Source organism: Tuber melanosporum (genome assembly GCF_000151645.1).
Source record: "Tuber melanosporum whole genome shotgun sequence assembly, scaffold_103, strain Mel28".
NCBI classification, from domain to species: domain Eukaryota; kingdom Fungi; phylum Ascomycota; class Pezizomycetes; order Pezizales; family Tuberaceae; genus Tuber; species Tuber melanosporum.
This window is the reverse complement of record NW_003298759.1, coordinates 49,076-75,046: the sequence shown is the minus strand read 5'-3', so window position 1 is coordinate 75,046 and position 25,971 is coordinate 49,076. Positions and strand designations below refer to the sequence as shown.

The 25,971-nt window shown below is 43.8% G+C and overlaps 2 protein-coding genes; both read right to left on the bottom strand.

Annotated features, from left to right (window-relative positions):
- Positions 1–966: 966 nt before the first annotated feature.
- Positions 967–2,635, bottom strand: GSTUM_00000178001 (uncharacterized protein). XM_002835321.2 has 6 exons: positions 2,206–2,635; positions 1,829–2,136; positions 1,692–1,776; positions 1,478–1,629; positions 1,359–1,394; positions 967–1,301 (listed from the first exon to the last, which is right to left on the bottom strand). The coding sequence occupies exons 1-6, from the start codon at positions 2,450–2,452 to the stop codon at positions 1,203–1,205; spliced, it is 927 nt and encodes a 308-aa protein (XP_002835367.1). The 5' UTR covers positions 2,453–2,635; the 3' UTR covers positions 967–1,202.
- A 3,861-nt stretch (positions 2,636–6,496) lies between these two features.
- GSTUM_00000177001 (uncharacterized protein) lies at positions 6,497–9,349 on the bottom strand. XM_002835320.2 has 7 exons: positions 8,919–9,349; positions 8,751–8,778; positions 8,331–8,688; positions 8,101–8,270; positions 7,551–8,042; positions 7,306–7,500; positions 6,497–7,254 (listed from the first exon to the last, which is right to left on the bottom strand). Exons 1-7 carry the CDS (start codon positions 9,308–9,310, stop codon positions 6,991–6,993), a joined length of 1,899 nt encoding a protein of 632 aa, XP_002835366.1. The 5' UTR covers positions 9,311–9,349; the 3' UTR covers positions 6,497–6,990.
- Positions 9,350–25,971: the final 16,622 nt, after the last annotated feature.

Sequence of the window (25,971 nt, the reverse complement as noted above, 5' to 3'; positions counted from 1 at the left end):
ACCCTCTAGCTTTGCCATGGACTAGACATTCGTGCTACATCACCTTATAATGCCCATGTCTTCCCCGACCGTAAGCTCCTCTAACTTCCCCCAATCATATGCGATCCACTTGTCCCAAGTGGGCCACTGTCCGGAACCTCCTACCGAGATGACAGGTCTATGATAGTTAACAGGACCATATACCGAGTGATATTTTGTGAAAGTGTTTAATAAGGTTCAGTTATTTTCTGAGCGGCGCGTGTTGTAATAAACCGTCGTCCAAAACTATCAAAAATTCCGAGGCATCAACAATCTATGGTACTCTCCCCATTTATGTTTGGTTGCCGCAATTGGGTTTTGAAATCGCGATCTGATATTGCATCTTGGCAACTCTAATTCAGATCACGATGAAGGCCTCATCTACCACCCATTTTTCAACAAATGAGTTTAAAAAAAAGGGATTTACAGACAAGATCTAAGCACAGAATCCAGAGACAAAAACCCTATGAAATGTAGAAATATAGTAATGGAAACTGAAAGTTAGTTATGAGACTGTCGGCATGTTGCAGTGTTATGCCAAACACCACCACAAGCTGAGTACTTTTAGCAGAACTTGTTATAATATATCAGTATTGTAGATTCAGAGCATACCGACGTCCGATTTTCTCTTAATACTGTTGTTTTAATTATAAACGAAGTTTACATGATAGATTTGCAGTGGCATCTGAGGGTATAGTGGTATTTGAGGGGAATGTTTGAAAAATAGGTGGTATCATAGGTTAGATGAGACCTTTACTGATCAGATTATTACCCAGAAATCCAAGCAGGTACCACACAAGATTAATAGTAGTGATAGTTTAAGTTAAAGTTGCCAAGACGTGGACTCAAATCCCGACCTCAAAGCCGAATCGCACAGCCAAACGCCCCTAAGTAAATTTTCCATTTCGCTGCACCTGGTTGTACAGTACTATATCACGGGTAGAAACCTACCGAGAATTCGCAAGTATTTTATTGCCTTTTCAACCTATATCCTTATGCCTATACAAGAGAGTGTTCTCAGAGTCTCCTATTCCCCAGGACCACAACCGGTAACAGTAAAAAATCCTGTAAAAACCAGAAGCCACAACCAAGCCAGAATGCGCCTACTCAATTTGGATTTGAGAAAACATTCATTCGAGATGCGGTGCCCAACAACCTCCATATCGAACTCGGGGTATTATCTATCAGTCAGCCCAGTAATCTCCAGAATCACAATCGTCATCATTCGCACGAGGGAGGAGGCCATCAGGCCTGGTAAAATCATAGTAATCCTGCGCATCCCACTGTATTCCACAATTAGCGGAATACCGAGCTAGAGAGTTAAGATGAAGGAACCATACGTTGGGTAAAATTGCGCCAAGCAAGATCTTCGGTAACTGTTTTTCCAAAAATAAATATCAAGTCAGTGGGGCTTCTATTTCAAATAAATAAGCTCGGGGAAGCCTAGATTATGGCGTACCACAAACCACTTGTCCTCCATCTGCTTTTCAAGATCGAATTCAACTGGCAACACGTCGATGTACTCTCCAATGACAGGATCTTGATCCAGATTTCGCAGCAGCTGGGCTGCACCAACATCGTCCCCAATGCGTGAGAATTGGAATGCTACAGCTATGAACCATTTGTAAGCGCTGGGGTAAACGTATATCGTCAAAACTCCATGACAGACCAACCTTCGAATCCTTTGCCGGCTCCGGCACGCTCATGCACACAGTTCCGAATAACATCTTGTAGGTGGCTTTTTCTCTCACCCTCAACCTGTTTTCCGATGTTATTATATGACCTTAGAAACTTTAGGAGAAAGGCATACCGGGCCATCCGTGACAATTAACACGAGTAAAGGTTTGCTCTGGTTGGTATTCCCCATTGCAAACTTTTTCAGAATTTTCCTCTGAAGTTCCGTTCCTATCCTTGTCACGCCGCCATAACTGTGGCGCTCCAGATATTGTCTCGACTGCCCGGTCCAGTCTTTTTTGCCCCCTCCACGGTTCATAAAGCGCATAGCAAGGATACCGGATTGATTCGCCAACTTATAGATTTCCGTGATGTGATCGATATATTGTATCAGGGTCTCCTTCCTCTTGCCGCCCTCCTCGTGGACCATGGAACTCGAGTCATCTATCCATCCATCCATCCTATTATGAGTAAAACAAGTCCTAAGAAATTCGTACTCGGACCAGAACATACCGATTAAAATGGCCACATCATAAAGCGTCAGTACAGTTAAATCTAGAGCAACCTCATAACCGCAACCCTTCTCCTTAACTAGCTTGACCGCCATTTCCTCTCCCCTTCGAATTGGTGCCTCCAGATTTGTATTCAACTCCACTTCTGTTCTACCATACATATTTTGCAAGCCGGTTCGGCCGTTCATTACCAGATCCTTGAGTTTAGCGCAAATCTCCTCAGAGCTAGGAACTGGGGGAGTTGGCATTTCGCGGCGCTGTCTGCAAAGATATTATAGGAGGAGATAGATAGAGACGGTTTGGAATGACCGGACAAAGATGAGGTGTGGGAGTAGGAAAGTAATATCCAGCGCGGGCTACCACGGGATTTATCAAGATGCGGAGATAGCAGTCATCCCAGAAACTACCCGCATAATACCTGTATGAAGTACCTTCCCCCCTCAGCCCTTGGCTCAGCCGCTTAGATGTTCCAGCCCAGTTTAGAATCTTGATTCACTGGCCCATTTAGGCAATCGGGAGAAAATCTACGCGGACTATCTCTTTTTTTTATCACGGCCGTGCTGAGAAGTCCCGGTTTTGCTGTATTCTGAGAACTACACCTGTTTAGTGTGGAAAGGCTCTAGGATAAATTTATTGTGAACGATTGCGAGGCAGAAAGTTGTCGGGCGTTCTTATGGGTGCCATGAATCATTGCTAAGGAGGTAGCTGAACATTCTTCGCGCTAGAGTACTGTATAAGGAGGGGTCTTTGTCTTCTATTTTGTAGAATCAAGATTGAGCATCGGGGACAGGTAAGGCAAGAGCTTGGACCGGAGAAGGCAGGAGGCAAGCGAGCAAGCGAGCAAGCGATACCCGAGCAGTTAAATCCTTATTTTACTGCCTACAGCTAATTTTCCCCCTTAAGCTTCTTCGATGCCTCCTATTGATCGGGAGGTTCCCCCTTCAGATCCACCGGCCGCTTCCCAAAACATATTTTTTCCCTATCCAAATTTTTAGTGGTCATTATAGCTAACTTAAGTTATACAGTACGGACAAGAAATGTCACCAACGAAAGTACAACACTATGAAGGTTTTCTGACCGCTTGTTACTCGCTAGTATTCAACACCCGTAGCCGAGTACTGGTACGTCGAAAACCCATTCTTCCAGTCCTGGTATAAGGAGTAGTTGGCTCGCCAGCTCCCCCCGACCACTTAGGGCGAGAGCGAATCTTTTAGATACCACCCTCTTGGCAGCAACACCTTTCGGCTATCATCAATTAGGAAATATAACTTTACCATGGAAGAGATGAAACTTTTTCATGGAACTACCTCACCTTTCGCCATCTATGAAATAGTGAATAAAAACCTAAAACCAATATTGGAAAATGAAAGACAAATCCAGTGGACTGTTAGATTTTTAATATGTTGTTTACTATCAGAAAATATTTCTGTGTTGGCTGAAACTATTTGCCCGTATCAGCATGCCCCAGGTATGATAGTTCCTGACTTCTTCTGCGATTTCCTTGATTCCTCCATACCAACAGAGGGGCAAAAAGACTTGGGAAGGTGTGTAAACATGCTGTTCATTGCTGCGTGAGACCTTCTTGATAGTATGTTTTTTCCGAGAATGATATCATGAAGGTATAATAGCAAGTATGATACTCACCAGTTCTCCGTGGCGGTTGGGGTGTTGTTTCTCGCAAAAATTGTTAGGACATGCTATTTACTACCTGACCGCCATCTCTTATCCAGAAGGGGGAAAGGGGGCAAGGGGTGGGTGGCAGAGCCACTGCTTCGTACAGAAATCGGGATTTTTCTTGAATAATATGTTGCCACAATGTTTATTAAACTACAATACCATGCTTTGAAAGATCATCAAGGGTATATATGGCTGGCAGGATGAGAAGGAAAAGGTTTGAAGAGAGCATTTGGCCACAGTTTAAAGCCAACGCTTACAGGTTTAGGTAAAAAAATAATTATTCATTTAATATTTTATCTGATAATCCTCTTTCCTTCCAGGCCCCCTCCCCGCCATTCTAAACATCTAAGGAAGCAAAGACTCGAGAAAATACGGACACACTCCAACACATATATTTCAGGAAAAGATAGATTTTTAGGAAATATTGTTTCTTTCTTATATTGGTACATGCTGAACAGAGCTTTGGAAAGCAAAATACTTCTTACTTTGGATAATCAATCCACTCCTATCTCCGAGATCTAGCGACTGCTCAATGCAACTTTTGGCTTTCAGCGATATCTGCCCTTGGTAGCGCTTGGCTTAGTTTTTTTGATCCTTGACTTAATGTCGGACGGTCGGCCTGTCAGGCGTATGGATGGTCATGGTCTGTCACTCGTAGCGGTGATGGTTTGGTTTTGAACTGTATCTCTACATCGCGCACGATACGATACAACACTATAGTGTGCGGTAACTGATCGCAAACCCGCTACACACCGCTGAGCGGGCCCGTATAAAAAAACGCTTTGGATTTCACTAGAGATGTAAGAGTCGAGAGGGTGCACGAACATGGTGGGCTTGTATGATACCGAGGGAAGGGACCTTCCATACAAGTCCCCAAATACACAATCGAACCCCGATATTTCGGATAGGAATATCACGGGTCCAACCTGGCCCCCCCCCGCAACATCCTCCTACACACCATCCTCCTCACAAACCAAACAAACCTCAGCTTTCAGTCTCCTGTCTAACCACCCACAAACCCCCGCTTGCATCTAAACCCACTTGTTGTAAGTGTTGAGTGGGGGGATGCGTGGCTGCACGGGGGGTGTGGGGCAGGAGTGTGTTTGTAAGAAGGATTGAACTTAGTTGTATTGCTCAGGCGGTTACCTGCTGGCTAAGTACAAGTGGTAACCATCGTGCGCACCACGATCTAACCCTATATCCATAACTATCTAAACCCTAATACCACCGGAACACATCCCACAACTCAGGTCGTTGCCCGTACATAGTAACAACACTCAACAGTAAGGAAGCTTAATCCATTAGTATTTTGTCTAATACTGGCTCCTACAGCAAAAGGAAGCATTCATTACTCAGCATCAAACTTTATATCGTAGCGCGAGATTCCTTTTTCCGATAACCGCCCCTTACGGCTATAAACCACGGCCAGGTGCCAATAGTATAGGGTATACGGCACCATATTGTATAGTATTATTTGAATGCTGCGGTGAAGAACTGATTAAACTTCCGGGAGGGGGATGCTAACACTATTTGAATATTGTCGCTGATACTGTAAGTTACATGCCACTGAAGATGGGAAAGTGGTTCTTGCTGTCGTAAAATCTCGAATGATTGGATTATGCTATGTTGTCCAAAATCCCCTCACCCTAAAAGTGTTGGAATACCTAATGGCCATGAGGTTTGGTGGATGTGGTTCGGGTATGCGATTAGGCAGATGAAGGTTATCGGGCATGTGTTTTTGAGGTGTGCGGTGACCAGGCATGAGGCGTGATATTGTTTCTTTCGCATCCTCTGCCACTAGGCATAGGATATAGGTTTTTCGGCCTTTGTTACTTCTTTCACACTACGCTATTAGGCATATGGTAGTTCGTATAGAGCAGAGGCTTGAGGGATCATAGTGGATCATGAGACACCAGGGATGGTTCTAAATTGTTTGAGATCATGGTTCATTAGCTTGGTGTGTTTCTTTGGAGTTGGTTGAGTTTTTGTGAGTTTGGGATATATATACCTCCGGTCCTGTCCTTAGTTAGGAGGTTGGTTGTCAGTCATAGATTTTCCCTCCTTCCGTGTTCATCTCCACTTATCGTCTATAGTGATTCCACCCTCACCACTTCATCCTTTCGTGCTTCCTTTAGGTTTCATTAGAAAGGGGGTAAAGAAACACAGCTGGAACACAGCTCCTTTCCCCTTTTGACATGGCAAAAATAAAAAGGGAATCCCGGCTTTGCTGAGGGGAAACCCAACAGTATAGCGCACAGTCCAATTATTGGGGTTTTTAGCGATGAGTTATTACAGTAGATGTTAAGATTCGTTCAGTTACTATGAGTCTGACCAGGACGAAAAGGCAGTCTTTATTGAGCGGCTAAACAGGGTGGAGAGAAGAGAGGAAGATGATATGTAAAAACAAGATAAGTAAAGGAAAGGGATAAAGCTATTTACTGTTGTTCTTTTCTCACAGACCGATCAGTCTCGTGCCCAAGCGTGTACGTCATCTATCACACCACCACAGAACTTTACGCATGTACATAGTATCGACCATCACAGTGGTCTCATGTCTCCGGTGCCTTTAGTTCTCGCTGGTGGTATTTCCCAACAGTAGAGCAACAACTATTATGAAAATATTCATAGCATTCTTTCAACCATGTCGACCAGCAAAAGCCCATCCTCGTCAACATCCTTGATAACATACATACACATCTCCACCCAACCAGTAATAAGGGATACAATCTCATAAATCCCCTCGTCTCCTAAACAGCATTAGAAATTAAGTTAAAAAAATACTTCTTGAAGAAACAAATCTCTCCTCCACCCACTCCCTCTATCCTTCAGTGATGGTTCCACCCCTGCTTTTCCGGCATAGACAGAGCTTAGCGATTAGATTCTTGTCCACCCCCCAGTTTCCTCAGCCCCTCCATTTCCGGACCGCATCGGTTGCCGTGGCTGCTCTTTTGAGGGTCAAGCAGGGTTTGGTCGTCAGATCCTTTATCGCGTTCCCAGTCCTACGCTCTCTAGATACCGCGGGGCACTGCTACTGGCTGTAGGGGGTGGGGGGATTCGGCGCTACCAGTCCAAGGCGGGGGGTTGTGTCATTGCAGGACTGCACCGTACCCTAGATCTGTTGCGAATCACCCCGAGATTGATTCTCAGCATCATGTGGTTTTTTAGTCGGAGAACGACATAATATCTTGTCAATAGTGGCCTTGAATTTCTTGACGGCACGCTCCCTGAACTCCGGAGCCCCCGGCCGTTTCCAGAAGACGACTATTACTGTTAATAGTATTATTGCAGCAGTCACTGGGGCTGTGATCAGCCAAAAATCGAGTATGGACATCTTGGTATCGCCGAATAACTTTAGGTTGTCCATGCCGAGATACTAATAAGGTTTCTTGTCAGAAAGCTCTCATACTAGGGACGGAGAGAATACCGAAGCACAAAAGCCGAGAGGGAGAAACGCTGTCGTCACTACAGTAAAACCAGTCAAGGTCTGTGCTTGCTGCACAAGTGCTTCCCGAGTTTTCTCAATAGCATTCTCAGTGCTCTTCATAGCTTCTGCTGTTTTCTGAGCCGTTCTCTCCGAGGGGGCTGCTTTAGCCTGATCAGACTTCAAGAATCCGAAAAGCTATCGAGTCGTTAGTACTCCTGCCGTGAGTTTAGGCATGGCGGTTGTACAATTTCTTTTCTAACATTCATATTTTCTACTAACTCCTTGATTTTCTCAATGAATGATTTCCTCTCCCGAACCACCTCGTCAATGGTGTCCAGGGTATTCGGCCAAATCTGCTCGCGATTTTTCGAGAGGATAGGGATCGGGGCAGTAATCCTGAAGAAGGGATTCCCGGTTTTTCTCCGGTGGCCAGTCAATAATACGTTGTGTAGGTCCTGGAGAACAGCAATCTGCCTCTCGGTCACGCTAATAGCCGCGAACAAGGCTGCCGAAAGCCTGTTAAGGGAGGCGAGGAGCTCTCGGACTCTGTTCTGCTTTCTCCCCCAAACATTATCCTGCCGGATTCGCTCAAGATCCTCAATCAGTTCCCTTCTTTTTTCCGGGGTCGTTTCCGGTGGTAACACCAGTCCCGGAGGGGAATCCTCGGCGATCCCTTTCATCCCTTGATTATTCTCGTAGGTTTTTGCATCTGATATCATTTGGTCGATACCCTCCTCCTAACCCCCTCAAAAATTAATGCTAGACTTCTTTCGCTAAAGGAGAGAATGGACTGACTACTTTGCAAAGGGAGGCTTGAAGCTTCCCCAATGTCCATAATTCTAAGTCCATACGATTGGCAATCATATGAATCATTGCACGAAAGGCGCCAACACGCTCCTGGAAGCGATGAAGTGGGACCCGATCCCTAACACTGTCCTCCTTAGATCTGAATGTCGCCATTGTGTCTTCAGAAATTACTCAGCAAAGATGTTCAGGTCAACAGTGGGCCAAAAACTATAGCTTACAGTTATCAAATATCATATATCGTGCTTGATGCACTAATATTTCTCCTATATCATCTCTTTCCATGGCCCCGGAAGCAAGACCAACTCCCAGGCGCTTGAAATCTAAGAGTCCAACGCTCTCGTCATCAGGGCCCAATTGGGCCCCGTCGCTAGACCTCCCAAAATATGGGAGCGACGCGAAAAGGGCGAGCTTACCCCCGGGCTGCGACGCCTCCCTGGAAGGTACCCATAATGAAATACCGGTTCTAAAGGCTCCATGACCAGGCAGTGCTCGAACTCTTGCCCAATGTGTCTCCCCGAAATTTGTTCCACCTGGGAGGCCGAGTTTTTCCGCCACCGCGCCTAATAAGCCACCATCCTATTTCTAGTAAGCAACCACTGTAAAATATAAAATTACGACTGGGCTACATAGAAACTTACGCTTGTATCATAACACTGGGGAAAATCTCTTGTAAAAAAACCCCGCAAAAAATTAGCACCATAAGGACAAATTCGGCTTACATAGAAGCCAGTAAGATATACGCAGAACAGCATTGTTCATAGTCCAAATGGGTAATGGGAAATGCGATCATTGGAAGATAGACTTACATAATGCCCAACCGTTGTCCCGGTGGCGGTGATATAATCGGGCGAGGATCTCTGGTAGGGTTGATTATTTGGTCAAATTGTCCGGACCCCACTAGCCTATCCTTGGGCACTCGATAGAATACATCATAGTCTCCAGAGGGAGACTCGTCCTCCTCATCCCCAGAACTCTCATCCTCTGGGTCCAGAAAATCCGGGTCCAGAGAATACTCAAAAATCACGACTTCATTTTCCTCTCTATCCCCCAATCTGTCACTCGTGAGGCTACGGCCTAGGTGCAGGCAATCTTGCTCATCGTAAAAAGTTCGTTGTTCCTCGATAATTTCCCAACCACTAGAGAGCGTAGGAGACCCCGGTGATTGGTTGATAGCAGCGGTCGTTCCAGGGTTAGCCATGTTGACGAAGCGGCCAGGAGGAGTTGATGGGGGGAATAGAGACAGCTTTTTTCTAACTTCTTAAGACTGTTACGGTAAGCAGGAGAGCTCTATTCTTATGTCGCACATTCAGTGTAGCCTGGGCACTCACAACCCCAGCGGCTCAGCCCAGAGCATTTGACGACTTAACATTAGCAGCTGCAACTAGAACCAGAAGCGAGGCATACAGCCAATTCTGAGGAGAGGGTGAACAGCCCCCCCAGAAAAGCCAAATCTGCGCATCGACTTGATCCACCCGCAGGTGCGGCAAAGTGCTTGAATGTACTACTGTACAGTAGCACTTGTACGAGTACTCGAGTATTGGAAAAAAACAGGGATATCGCGCGCCAGCGCAATACACCCTGCCCTAAAAAAAATCAAAAATCGGAGGGTGACACGGGATCTGGAGTTCTGATTGTAGCGTTGGGTGCTCAAGCCAATCGGTTTCCGCGTTTCGAATCCCGGTTTTCCCCTTATTTTTTTCTCCCGCAGGCTGTAAGAGCACTGTACAGTAAATTATTCGAGTATGTGGGGGTGGCTCTGGCGATCATAGCCTAATCTAACGACCTTTAATGATACTCTGAATCATGTCTCGCGGCAAGGAAAACATAATTCAGCTGAGCTATTCATGACGACTCTCGTGTGCGGTAACGGTACGAGTACACGTCCCAGGCAAATTGAACCCGAACACAGGGATCAAAAATTAACCTTGCCACGGTTATTATAGTATGGGAAATTGTGTGCGCACATCTGAGCGCCTATACTATATTCGGAGTCAAATATTCTGGTTCAATGCGCCTGGACGTGTATGTTGCCGGACTCATGAAATCGACCCTCCCCGGAGCGACCACCACAATGAACTTTGTTTTTTGTCTTTCAGAGAGCTGCTCAGAATCAGCACCACCTCAGTTCGGGGGAGTTAATTTCCTTACAGGGTGAATACCAGTCGAGAACAATAAGGTGGCAATTTTTTGGAGGGGAACACACTGGTGCGCAAACTAGGCTATGATGCAGCATGTATTGGATTTTGCTGCGTTTTTTAGTTCATGTGCACCCTAAATGAATTTGTGCTCAAGTACCACACTTACAAATTTATGCCAACACACCGATTCTTGCACGCATTACGGTACTACTTGTACTACGGTAAGCAAACTAAGGGGGAATAGAAGTTCGGCTTTAGGAGCCCGGCACTATACAAGACAGCCGGGAGAAAGTATGATCTCGGTCACTATCAAGTTGCTCATTGCAAGGAAAAAACAATTGCCTGATTTCAAGCAGGGATTGGAAGACCGTGATCTTCGGGTTTGGGTTTGAAGGGTGGCAATCTGTCTGAGAGTCTCAATTAATGGTTTCCTGGAAAATGTAGGTAAAAATTGGCCAAGGCATACGAGTACAGTACATTTTCAAAATTGATAAATTGCCCCAATCCGAATTGAGCAAGAATTACCTTTCCAGTCATTGTTTGGGTATTTCCACACACGAGTGCGAGTAATCAAGAACGAGTTTCACGAGTCCTGGGGAGACATCTTCGGAAACCGTGAACTGCCCGTGCTCGTACATTCGGAAAGGAACTATACCAAAATACCAAGAGTTTGCTCTCCAGCCACCCTGAAAAATGGCACATAAAGATGTTTACCACTACTGGATCCATCCTCGAGTAATGGCTGAAGAGATAAATAATTGGTTCTTCAGTCACAACCAGTTTGAGCAGATTTTACATAAATGATTCCTCTCCTGTTGGTGGTTTTCCTTTCACGGCGTATGGTACGTACCACGACCATACAGCGCACTGTGCTAGTACAATTCGCGTCAAGAAACAGATATAGCGGTCTTTTTGGCTACGGTACGGGTGAAGAAATGAAGGGAAAAGCCATCCCCGTGCCGCATCTTTCCTACCGTAATCCCCACCAATCCCGCTCTGTTGCAGCGGTAGTCGCACTAACATTCCTGCAAGAGACGAAAGCCAGGGTTTAGCCCGCCATTTTTATGCACAGCTTTCCTTCCCGGGATTGCGGGGTCTGCTGCGCACGGTGAATCTGGGAGTGTCCTTGTACTAGTAATACACGGTACACGCTGCGCACGAGATGACGGCAAACTTAAGTACTGGTACCGGTACACGAGGCCCTCAAGGGCGCTGGAGCCGGCAGTGGCACTAGAGCGAGGGAGGATATCCGTCAGTACCCCATCAATACGATAGGCTAAAGTCAAAGGAAAACTCTCGGAATGCCCTCCCTGGTACGAGCACTTGTAGGGACAAGAGTTCTGGTATGCCACAACTATCGCGCCATCCTTGGCGCAGCATATGGTACCGGTGCTGTAACAGCTGTCCGACCGAGAAAAGGTTTAAAATACCATCGATTGCAAGGGCATTTGTTTGATATTCCATGGCATACCATCGGTAGGGGCTGGGCAATAAAAACCGTCCCCGCGTCCGAAACCCAGACCCCATTTTGGGGCCTTTGGATGTGATCTGTCCCAAAAAGGGTAAAGAAGTTTGGCCTCACCCGTGCCAGAATGCACCTTTCTCAATGCATTTTATACAGTCACAATTCAATAGGAAACCTCTAGGAATCAAAGACAAGTGGGGGTTATTTTTAAATTTCTTTACTGCAGTTTTACGCCCCTTTTTCTACTAGAGTTTGCTCACTTAGAAAGATGACAGGTGTCTGCCAAGATATCACTTACACTGAACACATCGAAAGGCCTCAAGGGGTGTCTGAGTTTCGGGCATGGGGACGGTCTTATTTCCTAGCCCCTACTGATGGTATGCCATGGAATATTAAACATATGCCCTTGCAATAGAAATCCTTTCTCGTGAACATTTAGGCACCCTATAGCATTTCTCGCTGGGCGCGTGTACTAGTACATCCTCCAGCCTTTTTCCATCGGTTTGGGAGCCAAGTGCAGCTGTGACAATTACAATTGATACTACAAGTTGCAAGGACAGTACACTCGTAGTACAGTCCCCTAGCTTTCGGGGTTGCCTTGAGCACGACACCACCGGGTAGTATGCAAGCCTAAAAGTCTGCTATGCGGCAATACCCATGAAATTGTGGTAATCGGGATCTCGATCCCGACTCCTGCCATATCGAGATATACATTGGGCGAATAGTTTCTTTTTCTCCCTTGAGGTCTAATTAAAACCTCTTTCCCCATACAGTATCACATCTCCCTTCCTTCCCCCATTGGCCCGAATCGAAATGCTGCTGGTTAGGTTTTATCGATTTGGTTTTCCCCGGTTTTAGGAAGGAGCGCAGGATACCTGCAAGAGTACCAGATTAACTCAACAAATTGAGGATCTCCGTGCAGGGTTCTAATCTCCGCCTTGAGGCAAAATTTCCACTCCTCAAGTAGGGAGTCTAGTGAACAAAAGGGGAATTGGGAGATCGACTCTAACCGCTGTCAAGAAGCCTCAAGCTCCAGTTAATCTACCATCTTCCCCAATCCGCTTGTTTCAGACGGCCAAACTCTACTCGAGTACCGAGGCGCTTCTCAATTTGTCGAGTTAATACCGTAGGGGAAGGGCACAATTCTACAGCACTCGAGATATGCCTCACATATGATATCAAAAGCCTGGTTTTGTTCGGACCAAATTGGTTTTTTTTTTGTGCGCAGTGGGGGGTTCGGGGTAGGGTCCGGAGGAATTGCCGTCGGGTTAAACTCGACGGTGATTAGTTGACTAATATGATAGATTGGTTTTTTAGTGGGCTCGCGAAAATCGGAAATTAGCGAGATCCTTGTTCTGGCGGTCGGTCCAATGGTACTCCTAACTTGGGAATAGCCACCGGGTATGATTATCCCAACAACCAAACCATTAAGGAAGTTGGAATCAGAGACAGGCCAATTTGCGACTGGTCTGGGCTTTTGGCTTCTGCGCTCGTACCATTGCATTTCTCTCCTGCAGCCTGGCGGCGTGATCGTTTAGGTATGATATGATCATCCATCAACACCCGGCAAGGCGAAAAGGGTCAATCCGCTAGCTAGCTCTCTGTCCTACACCCTAGCCATCCGGACCGATTGAGAAGGTTGTCATCAGTGCTCCGTCCGTCTGCGACTGGACGGGACTGACGGCAGTCGACTATACTAGTAATTGGCCATTGCACCCAGTTAAGACACACACTAGTACCACAACAAGTTAGAATAAAGATAAAATAGGAAAAATTAGTAAGTGAATAAATAAACAAAATAGACTAATATGGTATCTATAAAAGGAAACTTAGTGCTAGCGCCGTCCGACTTGGACGGACTGGACGACTGGAACTGTTACTGTACTAGTACTCGTAGTTAGCAACTGTGAGTGGTTGTCGCCATTTGCCGAGACCTTAATCCCGGATGAGTCGCTTTCACCTCACCGCTTTAAAGCCTAGGCAAACAGTGCGGTCAGGTTGTGTCGATGACCAGAAATGCGAGAGTGGGGTAATTGAGTTTTTTCTTCTTTTTTTTCTGCACGGCACAGCGTTTAAGCACTGGAGTACTCGGACATTGTAGTAAAAATCGAGCAAAACAAGAAACCCTGTCGTTGCATTGAAGTACGGAGGCGGCCAGAATTGTAGAAAAGATCGGCAAGTTGGAGTACACAAGAACCCATAATCGTGCCACGGTTGTGGCTTTGCAGCCACAACCCCCTGCTGTTCGCTCGCTCGCAACCTGGGGCACTCTTCCAGAGTGCCTGCCAGCTCAACATTACAGCTCCACACAACTTGTAGCTCAACACAAATCTTTGTGGCTCAACAGAACTTTTTTGTGGCTAAACAGAACTTTTTTTGTGGCTCAACTAAACTTCACAATTCTACCACAGATACAGATTATTCTAATTTACACTTATTTTCCCCAATCTAACTAGTTTTTTAATACCTATAACAATTTGTTTTGATATGTTCTTCTTATAGGCTAAAACCTTTCACCTATTTTTGACCTTTAATTTCATCTCATCAAGCCAAAGTTTGCATTCCTCATGCTCCAACTGCTTCTTTGCACTCTGAGCTTTTTGCAGCTGTTTCTCTGCTTTCTCTAGTTCTGCATCCTCTCGGCTTTTTGCCATCTGACGAGCTTGTGATGGATAAATGACCCCACCCTTTTGCACCTGCCGTCGACTCTGTCCCTGTTGTCTTACAAATCTTCCATGTTCTGCTACCCTAGTATGCTCTATGTACTCCATTGCCAGTTCACCTGACTGTGCTTGTACCAATTCACCATGCAAAACTAATTTTAGTTTTTACTGAAATGTTGGTGACAAGTTTTGAGCATCAAGCTGTAATTCCTCTCCCATACACTTTAAAGTTCGGATAGTAACGGGAGTAGTTGTAGATGATATTTGGGGGAGTGTAATGGGTTGTTGGGAAAGTGGAACTGCTTCACATAACTTAGATATTACAATATTTGGATTGAATGGAATAAGTCCAGTTGCCTTAAAGACAGATTTAATTGTGGAAGATTTGAAGGTTTGTTGTTGGATAGAATCTATTGTGTCCAGAAATTCTATCTTGTCAAACTCTCCACAGCTAGTATGGGTTGCAGCTTCTACTACTTCACTATGATAGTGTTTATATGGTTGAAAAACCACAACAACAAGGGGTTAGAAAAGATGACTGGTATGAGGAGGTAGGCAGAAGACAACAATCTTATGGCTATTATAGTAATTGAGGAACTGCTTAGTGCAATGAGAGCCAAATCTATCCAGAAGTAATAGCCGATAGTTGGCTACTTTTCATTGCAGAGAAAAGTAGTTGAAATACTCCAGCCACTGTAGTGACAATTTATCATTGCTGTATCCAGTCTCTGAGGTTCCTACAAGATAATCATCTGGTATACTTGTAACATGTTTGCAAGGTGCAAATCACGTTATCGGTAATAGATACGATAGTTGGCAGGTGGCCTGCTCTTCCAGAGAGGAGGCGAGAGCTGAGAACTAAAGGAGGCTTCGAGGGGGTACTGAGGAACAAAGAAGTAACTGTTCAACCAAGTATATTGAAATACTGTCTGTCGAAGTCTGCCTTTTCTATCGCAGAAGCAGGCAGTCTTTAAATACACAAATCTGTTCATGTCTAGCATGAACAAAACTAATCAAAGGTATTAATCGATACACTTTGGTAAAACTCCTTAAGAATCAAAGCAATACTTAAAACAAAACATAAAACAAAACCAAGTATCAAAGCAATACTTAAAACAAACCAAGTATCAAAGTGATACTTAAAACAAAACATAAAACAAAACCAATAACCGAGTACCCGTACCGGTTACATTTCCCAAAACAAAACAACTGTTTAAACAAACAAAACCTAATAATCATCAAAAGCGGAGTCTGAGAAGCTAAAGGCTTCGGTTTGCGCCAAGAATTCCTCATCATAAGTGTCACACCAGGGACAAGAAGAAATCCTAAGAAAACATTTAGACTCAAAGAAATGTAAATCACAGTAGTGACTAATACCACATTCATGCTGTACATCAACTCAAGCGTGGTCGCAATCAGGACGGTAGTCTATCCAGAGGATTTTGAAGTAGTCTTCAAGTTGGATAGCATCGCGGTTCAACAACAGTCTAACAATCTGTTGTCGCAGCCTCACATTGAGTTCCACATAGTTTGACATCGTTATGGTATTCGGATGGTGATTGGTGACTAGATAAGGTTGTCGAGAGCCTGCTCCATAGCTTGATTTTCCTCATTGCTGCTTTCGAATTCTGACTCCAAGTATGGTGCCCAAAATCCATCTCTAGCTTCGAGTTCTGCATGCCATCGCTCAGTTTCTGGCATGGTAGGTGTCTAGCACATGGTGATGTAATTGATCGTCGGGGGGAGGGATTCGTTTGGCATGTTATCTTTCCACCAATTATTCACCATATCCATAGCGTACTCTAGTCCTTCTAGCAGTTCTCAGCTGTTTTCACTTGTTGGATATCCTTTCCATTTGACTAGGAACTAATCATTTCCATGCCAAAGGCGATGGTCTCTGATTTCTTCAACTTCCCATTCATCTTTCTTGTCAATGATGAAAGGTGCAGGTCGAGAGTGGGTTCTTCCAGGGAACTTGGAGTCGTCATTTGGGTGGAATCGCTTGACACCAGAGGCGTGAAAGACTGCGGTATTGCGGCGGTACATGCATGCATCCATCTGGATAGTGTAGTTTTCTGTATGCTCGTCAATAGATAAGACTATGAAAGGTCCTCGCCATCGGGATTGTAATTTCTTGCTGCGTCCACCGTTGGTAATGAACATGTTTCTATATACCATGAGCATATCACCCGACGGAATAGAAACATGTTTGCATTGTCGCTTCTGAGCAGTAGTGGTGCTTCGGAATCGGGCAGCTTTAACAGCTTGGAAGGCATCATTCCGAATGGCTTGATGGCGGTTTAGGTGGTCATTGGAGGCAGGGACTCAGGAGTTTTTAAATAGAGTTGTAGGCAAGAGATGGTATTGATAACCGAAGATTGCCTTGTATGTTGACATTCCCAAGGTGTCTGAAAATCCGGCATTGATATATATGGCTAGTTCAATGAGGTTAGAGGGGTGTCGGAGGCGAATGTGGTGGTTCACCTCTCTCATAGGTGGTAGTTCTTCGGGTATTTGATCAGAGAAAACATCCGAGTATTCATCCAATAGTCGTTGGGCAGTTGCTTCACAGACTGCGGCTTGGTACTCTCCGCTTGTCGGCTTGCATGAGACTCTGACCTTCTGATCTGGGAAATCGATGGTTGATTCCCCACACCTGATTATAGCTTCGTGGTGGTTCAGGAATGGCATACCTATTAGGACATCGTATTTGGCTAGATTTCCAACCAACATTTCCTGGGGGGGTAGGATAGAAGAACCAAGTCGAATAGTCGCACTACGGGTTTTATGGCTTGTCGATCGTGATCCCTTTACTGCCATATTGACTGGTATGGGTTGATCAAGGTCGCGAGTTGGGAGTCCATGGACAGAGACAAAGGCATTACTGATCATGTCTCTTCCGATTGCGCCAGTATCGAATAGGACTTGAGCCTTTTTGCCATTGATCAGAATAGTAACTTCCAGGGCGGTGTGTGCTTTGAATGTAGCCGGAGGTCAAATACTGTTGCATTCCACATCGATATATCCGATATGGATCTCCTCATATTCGCTGGGTTGGGTATTATCACTATTGCTCTCAACATTGTTGGCCGATGCCTCTTGCTTAATTGCCTTTCCTTTCCCTTTCTTCGTAGGGCAGTTCTTTGCCATATGTCCTGTTTTTCTACATTCAAAACATTCTTCTTTCTGCCATCTCGATTCTTTGGAGGATTTTGTTTTCTTCTTGAAAACCCATAGGATATCGTCTTCAGAGTTGCTCGAGGCCTTGTGCCGTGGCTGGCTATTCCTACTAGAGGATGTCTTTGTTTTATAGGCCTTGGTCTCATGGAGAATGGCGTCCTTTCATTCTGATCTTGCAATTATTATTGCAATATTATTGTCGTCTTCCTCAAGTGGTTCTACTTCTTGCCGGAGGGTAGGGTGCATAGTGTCGTAGAATCGTCGCTTCAGGATGTATTTGGAGATACTTCCTTTCTCTATTTGGTCCTTATACATCATCAGATCCATAGCCACATCGGTGATTCTCTTGACATGCATTCCATTAACTTGCTGGAGCTGGTAGAATTTGTTGTATAGGAGGTCATTGGTAATAGAGGATTGGAATCGTCCGTTCAGGTAATCGAGAACTATAGATCCTCTTAATCTTACATTTCCGCTGTATTCCTTATAGTATTGGTGGTATGCGTCGGTTGCCTTTCCTTCTCAGAATGATCCAATGTATAGTCCGGTTGTAGGGTCTTCCACATCTTTCTCTGATAGGAGAAGGTAGTGTGTGAGTTCCGTCGCCCATTGGTCAAAGGCTTCAGGTTTGAGGTCTTTTCCTTCTCCTGTAAAGTTCGCGGGGAGGTGGAGTTTAAACTTAGGGGGTTCAAATGTTGCAGGTACTTCCTCTTCTTCAGGTCGAGCCCAAGATTTTCCTCCTCCAGAGGGCCCTCCTCCTGCACTAGCCATGTCCGATTTGCTACTGGATTCGGGGTTGATTGGAGGTTGAAAGGAAGGCTTCTTTGCTGTATTAGAAGGGAATTCTCCTGGAGGTTGTGTGTCTTCCATGTTTGCAGGATCGCCTGGCTTTTTAGCAGAGGACTGGAGTTGTTTCTTTCTTGTAAGGTCTTGTTGTGGGATTTGCTTCCCACTCCTAGTCGTCAAAGACTTTATCTTGCATTTGAGATGAAGCCGAATGTGCCATGATTCTGCGGCTTCTCTCCGCTACCATTCTGAGGTGGATATCGATATGTTGATCAGGCCTAAATCCGGGGACAGGTTCCTAACCACTCACTGAGGTTAAAAAAATGTAACGTGTTCGCAAGGTGCTAATCACGTTATTGGTAATAGATATGATAGTTGGCAGGTGGCCTGCTCTTCCAGAGAGGAGGCGAGAGCTGAGAACTAAAGGAGGCTTCGAGGGTGTATTGAGGAACAAAGAAGTAACCGTTCAACCAAGTATATTGAAATACTGTCTGTCGCAGTCTGCCTTTTCTATCGCAGAAGTAGGCAGTCTTTAAATACACAAATCTGTTCATGTCTAGTATGAACGAAACTATTCAAAGGTATCAATTGATACACTTTGGTAAAACTCCTTAAGTATCAAATCGATACTTAAAACAAAACATAAAACAAAATCAACTATCAAAGTGATACTTAAAACAAACCAAGTATCAAAGCGATACTTAAAACAAAACATAAAACAACACCAAGTATCAAAGCGATACTTAAAACAAACCAAGTATCAAAGCGATACTTAAAACAAAACATGAAACAAAACCAATAACTAAGTACCCGTACTGGTTACAATACTGGTTGTTGTATACCAGGACTCTTAATGTATAACTCATGGAATAATGATCATCAGAGGAAGCACTGCTCCATCACTGCTGATAGTCTCACAAATAGATAGCAGCTTACTGTTTGTGGAGCTTCCAAGGTATGACTGTCGTGATGGATCCCACGTAATTATCTACTGGTCCCGGTCTACACCAATTCTGAAGCCTGTTTTATCAAAATTGTAGCGGTCTTGGTCCTCAATGCTGTACTTCTCACAGATAGTGTAGTATAACTCGAACCAATCTTTCATCTCATCGGGTTGATGAGCATTCTTTCTGTTGATATTACGAGTGCATTGTTTTCGAATTGAATACTCTGAATGATAGATCATGAAGCGCCTAGCCCAGTGGTCTCCAACAGTAGGAACTGAACTATGGCCTCTATGGGAATACAGCAAAATAGTATTTGCGCAATCAGAAACTATGGAGAGGCGGGCATTTGTCCTTATTGTGTCCAAGCAGTCCAGGTATTGACACACAGCCAGTTCTTGGTCTTCAGACTGTTTCCTGTTAGTTGCTTTTCTATCATATTTTAATAGAACTTCATACTACGGGGCTCGAAGTCAGGATTCTGGAATTTCATACTGGCAGACAAGTGCTGCAAGATTTGGTTTCTCATACTTTATACCTTCAAGAGAGGCAATTGCGGCTCGAATTCGGACTATGGTATCTTTGTAAGGCTCTACCCATTGACTAAGTAGTATAATAGTGGCTGGTACTGGTACCATGATGGTGATTGTTTAGCAGAAATTGGTATTGAGAGGATAGGCTTTGGGTGACTCTGAACAGATTGGCAGTAATTGTAGAAAGGATATATTTGGAAAATCAAGTTGGTAAGTACTGGAAAATTGTAGCAGTCAAGCTTTAACTTTAATACATCTATATACAAAATAGAATACTGTATATAATAGATTTTGAATAGAATTGTAAGAAATGGAGATTTATTGAAGTTCAATGGTAAAGATCAATAAGAATATAAGATCCCATTGAGCAATAGAGCTCCATTAAACTTCAAAGCTATATTCAGCTATAAGATTGCACTGTGCTGCCCCAATAGCTTGAACTGCAATAATATATTAAGCTCTAAACAAATAATAATCTACTAGTATTATACTACCTATAGATACTATGTGAAAGTTATGTTGGCTAATAAAGTTTCTTTATACTGTCATTCACCTTGAGCCATAAACAAATTTTAAGCTACCAAAAAAGTTCTGCTTAGCCACAAAAAAGTTCTGTTGAGCCATAAAGATTTGTATTGAGCCACTAGTTGTGTTGAGCTGTAAGGTCATGTTGAGCTGGCAGGCATTGTGGAAGAGTGCCCCAGGTTGCGAGCGAGTGAGTAGCCAGGAGTTGTGGCTGCAAAGCCCCAACTATTGCACGATTACCAGCCTTTATCAGGTGCAACATGGGACTGATAATTCTTCTTTGCTTCCTCCTCTTTTACTTTCTATACCTGAGCTGCTAAAGTTTGATAGGAAGTTAGGGTATTAGGGTTTTAGGACTTTGTAAATGTTTTAATGATAGTAGTAACTGCTAGCTTCTACAATAATCAAGATACAAAGCTCCGGTATTTTGACTTTCTCCATACCCCTTTTTTTTCTATGATGTCAATTTCAAGATTCCCGAGATTCCTGGTTTGTATCCCTCTTTTGCTCAATTTTTACTTCCATGTCTGAGTACACATTTACTGGTACTGTTTTATGTTTAGGGTGTGTGTAAAAGTTTGTTGAGCTGTTGTCTGGATAACTGAAATTAGGTGTGTGTAATGAAACTTATACTAAAGCTGCTGAACTCGTGGCGCAGTGGCTGGAGCAAATATAGTACAAGTGTCAGGCCAGATGATTTCATGCACCGTGGAATATATCAGGATGTTTGTGACATATATTTTGTTGCCTACAAAAACAGTACTACAAGTTAAAAAAAAAAATATCATATCCTCAGTCCGATCCCAAGTTGCTGCAGAAGAAGTCAAATAGCAGTAGAAGTGTGATAAGAATAATAATAATAAAGGGAAGGACAATAATGAAAAGAAATTCTGTAATCATAAGAGCTTAAAAGTTGAGAACGAGATACAAAAATCCTTGTAGAACTAGTATCCTTAATGTCCACTATTCACAATTCAGATCTACAGGAGAATCGGGATCTCTGATGTCAGCTTCAGGTACTAAACTGGCCCATAACTGGATAATGTACGAAAAAAGTCACTGTAGTAGTAGTTGTAGTAGTAGTAGAAATAGTATACAGAGATAACAGTTATGGAGAGTGGAAAAGAGTGTAATACACACATTACAAATACAGGTTAGAAGTGAATCTACCAAAGAACTAAGTTCCTCAGAAGTAATGACATCCTATCCCTCCTGAATGGCGATATGAAGAGCATCATTGGTGGTGGGAAATGGTGTATGCTGCCGAATTCGTTGCTTCATAAGATGCCACACATTCTCGATTGAATTGCAGTCTGGGGTGGAAGGAGGCTAATCGATAAAATATTGCCATGTACCTAGTTCCTTAAAGCGACTCTGAGTGTAGCCCACTATATGTGGAGAGGTATTATCTTATATAAGAAAAACATAATCAAGTTGAAGGCTGGACTGTTGTTGCCAAAATTCATAGAGACTAGGAACAATATGCTGAGAGAATAAGACTGATTTTACTGTTTTTCCCCAATTCTCTGTATTCCAGATTATCAATGGCCCCTTATTGCTACTGTTAAAACATCCTCATAAAAGAACTGTCTGCAGCTTTGGAAAGATAGGTACTAGACAATCTTCATGATCCTCCTCACCAGGCATCTGAGTAACCCAAGTTCTATCACATGAGGAGAGTCCTCCAACATTAAATGCCATATAACCTTATGCCAATCTGCACGTATCCAATCTGTATAGTGCCATGCACAATTAAAACACTTTACTTTAATAGTTTGAAAGAAGAGAAAGAGGCGAGTGGTTGCGACACAACTATGGTAACTTTCGGATGCAAAAGCGGTGCGTAACTGATGTGGGCCAGTTCTAATACCAACAAGTGCAGCAACCTCAAAAAATAGAAGACACTGGTTTTTCTGACTTAATGTTACTATCTCAATAAGTCGTTTACGAATAAGTGTACTAAGTATCTTCAGATCCCTTGGCTTGACCCTTTTTGGTGTGGATGGTGCCTGGTAAATTGAGAAGACTGTGCTAACAGCAACCCCTACTTCTTAAGCAATATGGCGAAAAGACTATGAGGCATGAGTGTGGAGTCCATGGATCTTAGATCTTAATGGAGAAGTAATAGAAAGACATTTAACGGGAGGAATTGGGGTCTCAGCATGCTGAGAGCAAAAGGTCAACTGAAGTACTTGATGAGATTGTGGAAGAGTTGGAGCTATGGGTGCAGATATTAAGAAGAAAATCTGTCTTTTCTCATTAGAATATACTTCTTTCCTCTCTGCTTTCTGAAGTCTTTTTATCTTAATACTTTTACAGGAGCTCCTATCTTCACTTATAGTAAGATGGTGTTCTGTTTCAATTAAAATAAAATTTCCTATTTTTTGATGTATTTTAGTCATAATATTTCCAAACGGAAGCTTATTATTCTATATTTCTATTGGTTATACTTCTTTTTTTGTTAACACACTCTGGTTATGATACCTATTCTGTGGAAAACAGTGGTATTGTGTTTCTGTTCAGTATTTTTTCATTTGTACACTATACTCCACTAAATACTTGGCATTAGGTGTACGAAAACATCTGGCCTGTACCTTCTACAAGGGTAGACTATGAACCCATGGTATGGAACAGGGGTAGTGTGAGGTGATTTTAGGCGACACTTTGGTACACTGCAACTGAAGCAACATTTCAACAGAAAAAATATATTTGTGGTGTAGCACCTCTTAAACTGAATCCTTTACCAAGTTATCTTCTCACCTCAAGTTGTAGGTATTTTCAGTTATTACATCTGTAGACAAGAAATACAATATTAAATACTATATCAATATATTCTCTCGATATAGGTAATGATATTTTCAGGAATAGGATGATCTCTTCTACGGAGTTTTGAGTTGACTAATAGCTCTTGGAGTGTATAAAATGGGATAATGTTTTAAGGAGTTACTTACCACACCACAATTAGCCTTTAGGAGTATTTGATTTGATGAACTTATGAATTTATTAATATTCTTTACTATGATTTTAATTGATTGATCTTCCTGGTTTAAAAAGAAAACACCATTCTTATAATGTTATATAGTAAGTATACTATACCTACTGAGACATTACTTATACACTGTACCATGAATTCATAATCTACTACATACTAGTACAGTTTCCTGGATGGCTAAGAAGGCCTTGGAGTTGGTCAGGAGAGCCTGGTAGACTTTACCCTTCATACCCGGCTCTTGGCACTACTTTAATATTAAGGTTAAATACTAGCCTGCTTTTCAAGTGAAACATTTAGACAAAATGCCAGCAATGAACTAGATGAATATAGTTAGACTAGAGCTTATATGCCTTGTGGGGATACCCTCCTGGTTATTATCTAAAGAGCTCTCTACTGCATGTGTTTAGCTTTCTTTAAAGCAGTCTAGTCCTACCATTGCAATCTGCTGTTGTAATGCTTTGTTGATACTCCCTACTACTGATTACCATATCAAAGTTCATGCTGATGATATAACTCTGCGTAGTTTCAAAATCTTAGAGCACCTTTACAAGATTCTCACCATTTGTGAGGATAGCTACATTCTTCTGCTCATACTTACATTGTATGACAAAGTACACCTAGAGGATTGGACTACAAAAAGGGATCTCGATAATGATATTCTAATTTCTGTTTCTGAGAGTGGCTACTCCAATGATATCCTTGATTAAGAATGACTTAAATAGTTTTAGTATTACAAACTAGATTGTGACAAGACAGATTGGAGCAAAAAAATAAGGTTTTCACATGACTCACACTTGCAAGTCATAGGTGTTTATTGTTATCAGATAACTTACAGTTAAAAGTCACATAATATTATGACTTTTACATGTGACTTATACTTATGAGTCATGACTTTCATACATGTGATGTACTTGCACATATGATTTGTTATAATAGTTATGATTGGTTTTGGTATGTTACACAATTGACTCATATGGGTTAGCTAAAAATCTCACATAACTCATACATGTGAGTCATAGGAGATAGTGATACAAAGATATGAATCATATAGGGTTAGTGTTGGGTGAGGTATCTGCATAAATAGGCAAGTCTAGGGATCTCCTGTGTGTAGCAAGAAACTGACCCCTCCTGTACCCAGGAGGAGATCACTCCCATCCCAGTCCCCAAACCACCAGCGGGTTCATCCCATTAATGCACGATGCCCACTCTACTCCCCCTCCTTCCCCGGTTTCTACTACTCCTCCGCGGAGTATTAGCTCTTTCTCCCTCCTTCAACACAACTGCATGGGTAGCTGGAATGTGTTTCTTTCTCTCTTTAATTTTTTAATTGCTTTGTCCTCCCCTCCTGTGCTTGTTGCTCTTTAAGACCCCTCCTTCTGGCGTGGAAAGCTACCACAGTTTGATGGCTTTAAGTCCGTTTCCCCCCTGATGGCGTTCGGGGAAAAGCCAAGGGTGGCGGTTTTTGCACTACGCTCCTTCCTTGATGTTGTTTCTTTTGTTCCCATGTTTTTCGGCAACCTTGCCCTGATGGCAGTGGATGTCTACACCCCGTCTGGTTTGTTTGACTCCTCCCATGTGAATTTTCGCCTGGTCAACTTTTATTCCCTTTGGACGACATTGTCGCTCTACCGTTCTGTTTCCCCAGAGGAAGCTTTCCCTGTTCTCGACTTCCCCACCCTCGTGGTGGGCGACTTCAACATCCACCATCCCCAGTGGGATCCTGCCCATCCCTTAAGCAAAGGGGAAATCCGCACCTCCACTCCCTACGCGGAATTGTCCCAGGAACGCTGCTTCTCTCTCCTGAATACCCCTGGAGTATTCACCCGTTTCTCACTGGGCCAAGACTATGCACCCTCTGTAATCGACTTAGCCTTCGCCTACCAACACCTCGCATACTATGTGGAAACATAGGATGCCTCCCTCCAGTCCACTGGGTCGGATCACGTCCCAATATCAGTAACCTTGACGTCTCCACTTCTCTCCCCCCCCAAACTTACGCCACACTGAAAAGCTACAGACTGGACCAAGGTCGTAGAGAACCTTGGCTCCCTCACGATTCCGCCACCTCCCCCTCTCCTGACGCAGCAAGCACTTAACACGTGGCTTGATATCAACCTTGGCAGGATACGTCTAGTCCTGGCCAGACATACACCTATGAAGAGACCCTCCACAAGATCAAAACCTTGGTGGTCAGACACTTTGTCGGACTTGAGGAAAGTTCACCACTCTCGTCCCTCTGTGGCCCGAAAATCCCCATCCAATGACACCCGAGAATCTGCTCACTTGGCCAAGAATGCCTATTTCAAGGCTATCAAGAAGGCTAAGAAGGAATACTGGACACGGTTCCTTGAGAGTGCAACCCCCCAAAATGTGTGAATGGCCAAGTGGTTCGCCTTCGGCAAACCCCCAGAACGTTTCCCGTCCCTCCCACAGGCAACCTCACCAATGGAGTTAAACGAAGTCCTCCTCTCCGATTTCTTCCCTCCCAAGCCCCCCGCTTTCTGCCCGCCTATCCGACGAGCATTCAAAGACACACCCCCCTTGCTGGCCGAAGAGATTGCCGTGGCACTCAGCAAGTCCTCACCCTCCTCGGCCCCTGGTCCTGACCACTTCCTGTACTCTGTTTGGAAAAA